General features: G+C 58.3%; 2 protein-coding genes across 7 annotated transcripts; one reads left to right on the forward strand and one right to left on the reverse strand.

The window, feature by feature from the left end:
• Positions 1-197: 197 nt before the first annotated feature.
• Positions 198-5,730, reverse strand: BAG4 (BAG cochaperone 4). 5 transcript variants are annotated; one of them, XM_049831458.1, is made up of 5 exons: positions 4,299-4,821; positions 3,390-3,650; positions 2,785-3,027; positions 1,918-2,078; positions 198-1,695 (listed from the first exon to the last, which is right to left on the reverse strand). In XM_049831458.1, exons 1-5 carry the CDS (start codon positions 4,306-4,308, stop codon positions 1,192-1,194), a joined length of 1,179 nt encoding a protein of 392 aa, XP_049687415.1. In that variant the 5' UTR covers positions 4,309-4,821; the 3' UTR covers positions 198-1,191. The 5 variants fall into 5 exon arrangements, with proteins under 5 accessions (XP_049687415.1, XP_049687416.1, XP_049687418.1 ...); XM_049831459.1 differs by lacking the exons at positions 1,918-2,078; positions 4,299-4,821 and adding an exon at positions 5,632-5,730; XM_049831461.1 differs by lacking the exon at positions 1,918-2,078.
• A 134-nt stretch (positions 5,731-5,864) lies between these two features.
• LSM1 (LSM1 homolog, mRNA degradation associated) lies at positions 5,865-9,307 on the forward strand. Of its 2 annotated transcripts, XM_049831295.1 has the most exons (4): positions 5,865-5,992; positions 6,329-6,397; positions 7,413-7,528; positions 8,794-9,307. In XM_049831295.1, the coding sequence occupies exons 1-4, from the start codon at positions 5,947-5,949 to the stop codon at positions 8,962-8,964; spliced, it is 402 nt and encodes a 133-aa protein (XP_049687252.1). In that variant the 5' UTR covers positions 5,865-5,946; the 3' UTR covers positions 8,965-9,307. The 2 variants fall into 2 exon arrangements, with proteins under 2 accessions (XP_049687252.1, XP_049687253.1); XM_049831296.1 differs by lacking the exons at positions 5,865-5,992; positions 6,329-6,397; positions 7,413-7,528 and adding an exon at positions 7,549-8,571.
• The last annotated feature ends 1,467 nt before the right edge of the window (positions 9,308-10,774 follow it).

The following is a 10,774-nucleotide window of genomic DNA, read 5'->3' on the forward strand; positions in this document are numbered from 1 at the left end:
AGGTGATGGGGCCACTGTACCCCGGCACCCCCCCAAACAAGCATTCTTGAGGTAACTTGCTGCATTTATCCCTAATCTCAGCTGCCGAGACAGCCTGGCTGGTGTTTTGGTTACAGGCAGGTCTAAGTTACGCAACCTTGCCCACAACTTCTTTTGAAAGAAAAGAGACTCTGAGACGTCTTAATTACAAAATAACATTTAAAAGTTGTCAGGGTTTATTATCTCATCACACACAGTAATGATTCGCTTAACATGTTGTAACCAAAAGGTTAACAGTAGGCTGAGCTGTTCCCTTCCCCTCTGTACTGTACAGTGCCACAAGTATGGCCTTTGCAGTGGAATACAAAACTTGCAGTATGTGGAAGGACATTACAATTAAAAAGTGGATTTTTACCCAAGTGACCTGGAAAGCATTTCCAAGCATCCTGCCTTTTCCAGTTGCTCTGCTGTGACATCGTTCCTCTGCTTCTACCTATCCTTTTGAGTGGCAGAACTAAGATTTCCAGGCTGTGTTCCCGTGTCCACAGGGGACACCATGGACTGGCTCTTCATGACAGAGGAGGAACAGCACGACGTGACATCTGCTTGCATTGATGGGCTGCCAGCGTGGTCCCTTTCTGCAGCACTTGAGTGCACTAAAACCAAACAAAACCCCACGACGACGCACAAGTTTTTATGGCGAGGAAGCTGAAGCTGAAAATACACGCAGTGACTGACAAAGCCCAGAGTCTTGGTTTGTGGCTGCACGTTGCAGTGCCGTTGTGACCACATCTGACAAGTGTTCCGGCTTAAAGAACTGCTGAGGCTGCAGGAGGCACCTATAGATTGGGCCTGGTTTGGGGAACTTTGTACAGTGATTTTCTTCCTGCTGATGAAGAGGATGCGGACCCCCACGGAGAACTCTACAGCGTAAGTACCTCAGGTGATTCTGCTTTTCCAAAGCCTGGAACAAACAAACAATTCAGTTTGCTGCTTCAGACCTCTCTTAATTTGTCCACTGCCAAGTTATTTGTTGGGGCTGGGCTTCTGAGGTTTCTTTTTTGGTGGTTTTGTTTCGTTTTGTTTTTTTTTTAACTCAGGGCTTATTGCTATTCCATTGTCAATAGTGCGTAGCAGAAAGAGCTGAGATTTAACAGAACTAAAACTCTTTGGAACCTCAACAACAGGCTGTGTGTTGTGGCTGATGTGCTTTCACAATCCCTTTCTTTCCAGTTTTTCCAGTATGGCCTGAATTCTGTGGACGGACTCTTTCCTGGCCTGCCGAACACTGTCCTGGCCACCAGTCTCGATGGAATCCAGTTCCAAGAGCAGCTTGGTCAACATCTCCTCCAGAAGCCGGTAGGATTTATCTGTCTTTTTTCCTACAAATTCATCCACCTCTTGCCCCAGCTGTTCAGCCTCCCCCATAACGTGGAGGATTCTCTGAATCTCTGGCTGGATGGCTGCAGAATTTGTTGAAGGCTGGTCACCAGGTTTAAAGCCAGCCTCCCGGTTCCCAGCCAAAAGCTTCCGAGATGCAGTGTCGTACATTTGGGGCTGTGCGCTGTACTGCACCTTGGCATTTGAGGGGGATGGCTTGGCATTGAGTGGAGTGGCTGGCTTGTGGTCATTCATTGTCCCAGAGTGCTGGTGATTGACATCAGAATAGTAGTTGTGTTGGTTTGCACTTTGCTCAGGTTTGTTGTAAGCAGTATCCTACGGTCAGAAGGAGAAAAAATTTCTAAGTAAGTGCATTTCTCTTAAAGCCAGGGTTTTAATCTCTCATCTTGCACTCAAAAGGCAGGCAGGGCTGAAGGAATTGGGCGACAGGTGACACCGTGACTGCTTTGAGTTGTGCATGCCTGGGAGGACAGGGCAGACCGGGTTAGGCGTGACGTTACCAGGGATTTGGGCAGCGTTTTCTAGACTGTCACACACCGTGATGTCGTAACACATCATGTCCCCGCGGCCTGGTTTCTGCGAGAAGTCCCAAAGAGGAACACGAAACCCACGCTCCAGTCCCTGGCTGTTAAAGAGCAGATCCCCGGCAAGAGGCACGTGTCTAGAAGAAACAGCTTGAGCCACTGGATGCTCACTACCTGTGAATAGCGAGATGCTAACTAGATTTCAGCACGGTCCCATTTGGATATACCAGAGAAGATACTTCTCTGCAGGTAGCACGCTTCTGACCTGTTCCCAGGTAACAGCAGCCCCCATCCCCAAATCCCCCCATCAGGGCTGCTGCTGCACATGCCAGTGCTGCTGCCTGGGGACCAAACCTCTGGAGAGTCATTTGACTCCTGATCAAACACAGGAAAAGCTGAGTTGAACAGGCGCCACCAAATGCATAATTTCCTTTATTTTTTGCTTAAAACATTCCTCAGTAGAGGATCACTGTGCCCAGAGCAAGGACTTGTAGAGGAATACTAGAGTCTGCTATACCAGAGTCTGCAAACTGACATGCAGGTTAGTCCCACACTCTGTGCTGGAGGATTTCTGACAGTGTTCACTGCTTGAGAGAGAAGAGTTGGACAAGCGAGACGAGGTCTGACCCATTTCAAGACCTGCCCTGGGACAGCTGCTATCTCCAGTACCTTTCTGGAATTACAGCCGTGGACTTTGGTCTTCTGTATGCAAATAGGAGATTTTGCTGGCAGTAGTCTGGATACCTGCTGCTTTGTTTCTACCTAAACTAGGTATGCTTGGAGAAAGGGGCATTCCCAGGAGACAGAGGCAGGTTTTGAGGAAAGCCATATAATCTAGGAGGTCTGACGGCAGCACATGCTGTAGAAGCATCAACTGTACCTTTGAGTCCCACACGGAAGGGTGGGAAGAAGCTCCGCTGCCAGTCCAGGGTGGATGCGATTCGGAGACGAAGGGGTTCCCGTGCACCGAAGCAGCCGGCCACGCGTAACGTGGCTGCACCCCATAGACGGTGGGGGGAGCCCACGTGTCCTCTGGGGGTCTGGGCTGTGGTGGAGGCCCCTGCGCCGTGACCCCTGGATTGCTGTCTCCGTATGGATACTGCGGGATGGGCATTCCTGGGGTCTGCGAGAAGAGGGGGGAACAGGCATGACCCCTGGAGTCACGCTGAGCACCTCTCCCTCCAGACAGCCCTGGGAACAGCCGCAGCATCAAGCTTGCTGCCCGATTCCTGCTTTCCTAGCCCACAGGCTTGGAGTCTCTAGAGAACAGGGTGACCACCAGTTTTTCTAAGATAAAACCAGGCAGGGCAAGCTGCTCAAGGCACAAGAGCCATTAGGACCCACGGATCCATCGGAGGAGGCACTGTGGGCTTTCCCTCCGCTGCGGCCCCATAAAACAACTTCTTGTGCCCCAGGAACTGCAAGCCCGGCAGCTGCACCAACACCGGGGCTGGAAATTACTCTGGCCAGTGCCCGGCCTCTTACCTGCGGTGGGGAGTAGCCAGGAACATGCTGCCTCCTGAGCGAGGACCCTTCGGCGGGACAGTCCGGCGGGGCGTAGCTCCAGGGGGGAGCCGGCGACGAGGGCCGGTACATGCCGGTGGACTCCGCAGGGTAGGGGGTCCGAGAAGGCGTGGAGCAGTAGTACCCCCGTGTCTGCGGCAGGCCGGTGTAGTGCGGGGCAGCGCCGGGAGCCGGAGGATACGGGGGGCTGTAGGCTCCGTTTGCATAGGGAGAATCCATGGCCTGGGGAGAAGGGAAGAGCAGAGAAAAGGTGATGGGCCACAGACATGGGGCAGAGGGGCTCCGGTCTGGCCCAGCAGCAGCCCAGAGAAAAAGGACTGGCCCCTCCTGCAGCGTGTAACTACGGGATTCCTTTGTCCCCAAGCTGATTCGCCCCAGTTTTATGTTTTCCTGCTCTAACGTGGCTTTCTGTTGGCCACTGTCAATAAACGCCTGTCTGCCTCACGCTTTGGTCCCTCTGCCCTCACATCACGCTCGGGGAGACAGGCAGTGTCAGGGGCACTATAGGGGATAGACTTGTCTGGAGGGTGGGAAGAGAGGGGATACACTAAGCTTAACCATGCTTCCCTTGGCTAGGCTTTGCTCAGAAACAAGCGTACAATTTCTCACAGCAAGCAACTCTCAGGAGGTTCAACCACGTCAATGTAGTCACTGACTGGTGGATGAAAAACACTTCAGGAAAGTTAATTTCCTCTTTCAGTCATGCAAACAGAAATGATGCAAGCGGACGAGATCTACCAGTTCTGGGGCCCGAGGAGCAGGGTGTTCAGATCACCGAGCCGCAGGTCATGCTACGGCCGCGGGAGCTGTCAGGTTTGAGAACTTGTCGTATGAAAGGTCTGTACGTCCAGAACATTTGTGAGAATTTACCTGAATACATTCAGGTAATCAATGTATATTGAACATGAGCTTCCACCTAACCACAGAGGAGACAATGAAGCGTCAGGATTTCAGGAGCGCACGGATGACTCCCTGTAGCTTTGGGCAAAGCAGTTTTTTGCCCGCGAGCTGTTTCACGGAGGAGAGATTGTATCACCTGCGTGCTGGCGTTTATGAAAGAGCCGGATCAAACCTACATGTCCCATAGGATTAAAGCAAACCACAGTTATGTCGGGACAGCAGACAACCTCTTTGGAAAGAGCAAAGCCCTTCTCTTCACACGGTATTTGCGCAACAGCCCCTAAAAAAAGCTATTCCTGCAATAAAAACAACAAATAATAGGTCCGGGAAGAGCAAGTCATGGGACCGGGGCGCAGCGGGACCGGCAATGCTTTTTTACTCCCCTCCACCGTGAGCTGCCGGCTCCTTTCTGCTGGTGGGATGTGTCGTACAAATGCTGCCGCTCCTGCGGCTGGCACCTTTAGTCTGCCGTGCCTGGAAAGAGGGGGACGTGGCGGGGATCGGATCCCCAAGCCCCACGCTCACACCGGAGAAGAGGCAGTCCTGTCTGTCGGTGAAGGGCTGGTTAGCCGGGACCGGGACGCATCCTGGCCGGTGGATGCCCAGTTCTCACCAGTCATCCCGGCAGCAAACCAGCCGAGGTCGGCGGCATTTCCCCGGTGATCTCTTCATTAAAATACATGCCCTAGAAATGTCACCTTGAACCGGATACGAAGGTAAAACTTCACCACGTTCGTCGTTTGAGGTATTTTTTTCTCCAGTTAAAACACCTGCCGGAACCCCACGGGACGGGAGAGCGGATTTATCGTGCCAATGGAAATCAAGCGACGAGAGCGAAGAAAAATAAAGCGATCGGACTTAAGGCACGGGGGTGACGATGGGGACAGTCCGTCACGGCCGGCTGCATTTTGGGGGAACAGGCACCGGCCGCGCAGACCCGACCGGTACCGCCGGGCTCCGTCCCCGCACTGCTGCCCGGCCCGGGGGGGGGGGGGGGGGGGTGCGGAACCCGCCCGGTCCCGTCTGTAGGGAGGAGAACTCCGCTGCCCGTTAACGGGGAGGGGCAGGGACAAGGGCTGCAGCCCTCCTCCGCCGGATGGCCCCGGGCGGGCAACCGGCGGCACCCGGCCGGCCAAGGCCCGCGCCCCGCGGGGCTCTGCCCCGGCCCCCTCTGCGGGCCGAGGGGACGGAGAGCCGGGGCGGGCTCCGGCCCCGCTGGCTCGGTTCAACGGCCGGTATCGGGGCGGCCGCCTTCTCTCCACCCCCGCGCCCCCACCCCCGCCTCCGCCGCCCCCGCCGTTACCTGCGCCGCCGGCGGGCGGGGGGACCCGGGGGGCCACGGCGGGCCCGGCTCGGCGGCGCGGTCGCGGGGCTCCATGGCCGCCCCGCCCCGCCCCGTCTCGCCGCCAATGGCCGCCGCCGCCCGCCCAGTCACCAATCGGCGGTCAGATCCCTCCCGGCGCCCACCAATCGGCCGCCGCCCCGCGCGCACGACCGGCGCGGCTTAAAAGGGGAGCGCCAGCGTAGGCCCCGCCCGCCGGCGGGGCGGTTCCGGGGCGGCGGCGGTGGCGGCACCGGCGCATGGCGGCGCTTCCGCTGGGGGCGGCGCGGCGGCACCATGAACTACATGCCCGGCACGGCCAGCCTCATCCAGGACATCGACAGTGAGTGCTCCGCGGCGCCGGGCCCCTCCGGCAGCGGGCCGGCTGGGGACCCCCCTTCCCCGAGGGTACCGTCTCCCGTGGGACGGCCGGTCCCCCCGGGGAGGGGGGTTTGGACTCCCTGCTTTTCCCCAGGGACCTGCTTCCCCCCACGCCGTGGGCAGCGGTCCCGCGTGGGGCTGCAGCAGCAGGCGTTCTCGCTGCCCTTGGCGCTGCTGGGGCAGTTACCCGCACGCCACTGGCTTCCCCACGCTGTATTGGGGGACGCGACACGACACGGGGGGTGCTGATGCCCACGCGTGGCCGTGGCTGACCCTTTCCCTCTCCCCTCTGCCGCAGAGAAGCACCTGGTCCTGCTACGGGACGGCCGGACGCTCATCGGGTACCTGCGCAGCATCGACCAGTTCGGTATGTCTGGGCTGGGGGGGGGAGGGGGGGCTGCTGGGGGGTGCCGAAGGTTTAGGCCGGGCTTTGGATGCGCTCCGGTGCCAGCCGTATGCAGGGGCTGGTGAGGAAGAGGAGGAGAGCCTCGCCGTGCCCGTTGGCATGAGCTGGGCAATGCTCCTTTGCCCACCGGGGCCATGCTGACCGGAGCGGCTCCCTTCCCGAACGGTGACTTAACAGTAAACGGGGAGTTTGGATTCGGTGAGAGAGTTTCTTCGTTTTGTGGCCCCCGCTTCGTACAGCAGCCGCGCTGCTTGCGGTAACGACCCCGCCGCGTGCCTGTGCGGGAGCGTGCGTTTCCTTGGCTAAAAACAACACGAGCGTTACAAGAAATCAGTTTAGTAGCGCACAGAGCGACGTGATTGCAGGTCGTGTTTTCAGAGCGTGTTTGTGCTGTGGATTAAACACCTGCTTGCGTGTACCCCCCCGGACTTGGTGCTTCTCGGAGACTTTCTCAGAACTGGGTGCTTCCCCCCCCTTCTGACTGTATCCAGCATTGATGCCTTGGCATCCCTTTTTGGGCAGAAACAGCCTGAGACACGTGAGGGTGATATTTGTGCTCACAAGCGAGTGCCTTGGTCCTTGCCCAGAACCTCCAGCACCAACAGCCCTTGTTTTCTCCGCTGTTTTCGGCACGTTATGCTTGGGTGGGCTCGGGCCCCGGTGGTCGGAGCTCGCTGCCCTGCCTGCGCAGGCTGCGGGAGCTGGGCAGGCAGAGGCTGCCTCATGGCACGGGAGCTGCCCCGCTGCTCCCAAGGTGCTGCATCCGTTGCTGCAGCCACCGCGTTTCAGCCAGGGAGGGGGGGGTCGGTGCTTTCGGTGATCTGGCTCAGAGGACCTGCTGAGAGGTGTGAAAATGTCGTTGCTATCACTGCTCTGGGTTTTCTGCCTGGCTGGGATGAGACGTTCTTCATAGCTAGAAAACACACCAAAATATAGATTTTTTTTTTTTTCTCTCTCTCTCTCTTGACTGCTGCAGCAAACTTGGTGTTGCACCAGACTGTGGAGCGCATCCACGTGGGCAAGAAGTATGGGGACATCCCTCGAGGCATCTTTGTTGTGAGAGGCGAGAATGTTGTTCTGCTGGGGGAAATAGTAAGTAAGCGGCTCCTTTTGCCTGCTCTCTGCCTGCTGCCGGCCCGGGGCAGTGGCTCCACTGCGGTCTGGGACTGAGCTGGTGTGTTTGTGGTGATGCGACTCCAAGCAGTAGTGCCGAGGTGGACACCAGAGCTGGGTGTCCATCTGTCTGTCTGCTGTGAAATACAGTCACTGTCCCGTTGCAGGGGCTGAAATTTGAGGCCCCTCCCAGGGCTGGTTCAAGCTGAACCATCCTGAAGAATGTCCCTGTGTATCCGAGGGCGGGGGGTAGAGGTGTTGTCCCGCAGCTGCAGCTCCTCTGGGATGATGTGAGGGGTAAAGAGCAACATGTAGGCTGGCAAGCGGAGGGAGATGTGGGGAAGCCCTGGCCTGTGTGTGGCATTGCTGGAGGGTGTCATTAGTGGTTGCCTGTGTGGCTGTCACCTCCCTGCTGGCTTGGCACCAGGGGACACCGTCTGGGATGGGCTCTGGAAGAGTTGAGTGCCGTCTCGTTTGCTGTTTGCTTCAACCCTTTGGGCTGAGCTCCCTGGGAGCCCCCTGCCATGGACAGCTGTCCCGGCTGTCCCCGGCTGTCCCGAGGGTCTCTGCCCGCATGCCCACCTGTCGGGCTGCCTCCAGCACCTCTGTTCTGCATCGCCTCTGCCTTTTGATGGGACTTGTGGAAGACGTGAGGGCACAGGCTCACCGCAGGCCGGGGGCCTCCAGGGCTGGCCCGGAGGAGACTGTCCTGCACGCACAAATCTGTGACCGTGACCCAGGGAGAACTGAGCGTTTACAGGACCAAATCCCCAGGTTGCCTTTGAGCTAGTAAGCCCAGAGCTTGAGAGGCAGGCCCTGCCATGGCTTGGCTGCTCACCTTGGGAACCGTCCCGCTCCAACAACTTTGGCAGGAGCGATGGAGCACATTGTCTGTGCGCAGTGATGCCTGCTCCCCTCCCCACCAGGAGCACGGAGCCTGGCCAGGCGCTTGTGGGAAGTGCTCGGACATCACCGAAGCCCAAGCACACGAGAGGGGTGTCTGTCAGTGTCCCAGCGGAGACGTGAGTGCAGATCCACCCCAGACCTCTGCCATCCCCACTGGTTTTTGGCCCCTCCAGACCAGCCCTGCCCTGGCTGGTGAGATGCTCTCAGCAGAGGTGATGTTGGCCCAGCCCCAAGCTGTGCCGCGGGCAGAGCGGTGCCCGGAGCATCCCATGAGCAGAGCTGCGTGTCTCGGCCACGGCGACTCCTTTACGGTGCTAAACGGGTTCTTTCTCTTGCAGGACCTGGAAAAGGAGAGCGACACGCCACTGCAGCAGGTCTCTATTGAGGAGATCCTGGAGGAGCAGCGGGTGGAGCAGCAGGCCAAGCAGGAGTCAGAGAAGCTGAAGGTGCAGGCGCTGAAGGAGCGGGGCCTCTCCGTCCCACGGGCAGACACCCTGGACGAGTACTAGATGTGCTGCCCCTCGGACCTTTCCTCCGTGGCAGAGCGAGGGGTGCTCCGTGATCCGCCCACCCATGGGCGGATCTCTTTGGAAAGGTGTTTTTTATTTTCAGATTGTGTTTTCTGTGGCGCAGATAACTAAAAAAAAATCATGCCTTCGGTTTCTCCTTGCGGAGAAGGAGGAGAGAAGGCATTCGGCTGCCCTGTGAGGTGGCCAGGTGCGCTGGGGAGTGCAAGCGTTTGCATTCAGGAGGCAAATGGCTTGGTCCTTTGGGTTTGTTTGCTTTTTCCTCCTCACGTGACTCTGGGTGAGAGTTTTCCTTGACGTGTAAATAAATCCTTGATCTCGACAATGATGGTTTTGCCTGTCTTCGGGACCTGATGCTTTCTCCTCTCTTGGGACAGCCACCCTCGTGCCAATTCTTGTCCCAGCCGGGTGCTGTGCAGGGGGGAAACGGGACCCTTGGTCCTGCCATGGGGTGGGCTCGCTCTGAGGAAAAGCTAAGGATATGGTGAGATTCCTCCCTCTGGGATGGGGAGCAGGACCTGGGGTATCCGCTGTACCCCAACAAGGGCTGCTGGCTCCCCCTTCCCAGCTCCCCCCAGCCAGGCTGTGGCTGCTCCCCTGCAGCTGAGCCCACTAATTAATTACCTACTGATGGAAGAGCTACTGCACCTGGGGTACTGGCTGCACCTGGGGCACGGGCAGCCCCTCTGCCTTGGCAGCATCTCCTCACCTCAGTGCTCTGGAGGAGCTGGCGCGGCTGGAGCGGGTAGGAGAGTCCTTTGTGTCGAGCTTGTCCTGATGCCGTTCGGGGCGTTTGGTGACGGCAGCGGGTGGGAGGCTTCTTGTGCTGTGGCGGTGGTAGTTAGCGGCAGCGGTTGGTTTTGGGTTGGCTTTGGGCAGTTGCCAGGCCGTGGGAGCCTCCTGCGTGCAGGAAGGGAAGAGCAGACCTCGGTGGCGAGCGGAGCGGGCTTTCCCTGCAAAACCTCTTTCAGTTCATTTCCCTGCAAAGTGAAACACTCTTTGGGGGAAGTGCCTGTGCTGGGGCAAGGGGGGGTCCCCACGGGTGGGTTTTCTCTTCCAAAGTGGCTCATTTCTTTGCGGGATGAGCCCTGCTCTGCTTGCTGGTGCGTGCACCGACTACGAACAGGTCTGACTGCAGCCCTCCTGCAAAGCAAAAAGCCAACACAGACAGGGCTGGCCCCCCCCTCGCTGGCTGGGCAGCCCAGAAACTCGTTTCCCTGCACCCTGTGGTGTGGGCTTCTCGCTTTTGGGGAGAAAACGCATCTTCCCTGTCGTGTATACTTGTGTAGGCTGAAGTGGGATATTGTGAGTTTGGTGGTAGAAAAGGCATAAACAAGGAAATGCAATTTCTTGCCTTAAGAAAAAAAAAAAAAAAAGGCTTTATGGAGATGGTGGTGGCTCCTGCAGCTGGAAAATCTCTGCCGGGAGGAAACGGCTCTTTTGGTTTCCTTGTTCTGCTGCCCGGCGGTGCGGGTGGGACGGGGCTGCCCTCCCTGTCGGTCTGGGGTCTCGTTTCTGGGGGCTGCAGGGTGGGAGGAGGAGGAGGAGGAGGAGGAAGGCTGCTCTGCTGCAGCCTGCTGCTGGGGGTCCAGGGGTCGGTGCCGCCACCCCCACGGTTTGGGGGGAGGGGGGGGGAGCCCCAAAGTGGGGTGGGCGCTCCCGTGCGGCGGGGCGCGGCGCTGCCCCTTACATAAGCCCGTGACGCCAGGGGGCGGCCCGTGACGTCACGGCGGTGACGCACCCCCGGAGGCGGCCGGTTGCGGCGGGAGGCGGCCGGACCGCCCCGCGCCGC

The sequence above is a fragment of the Accipiter gentilis genome, chromosome 28 (assembly GCF_929443795.1).
Source record: "Accipiter gentilis chromosome 28, bAccGen1.1, whole genome shotgun sequence".
NCBI lineage: Eukaryota > Metazoa > Chordata > Aves > Accipitriformes > Accipitridae > Astur > Astur gentilis.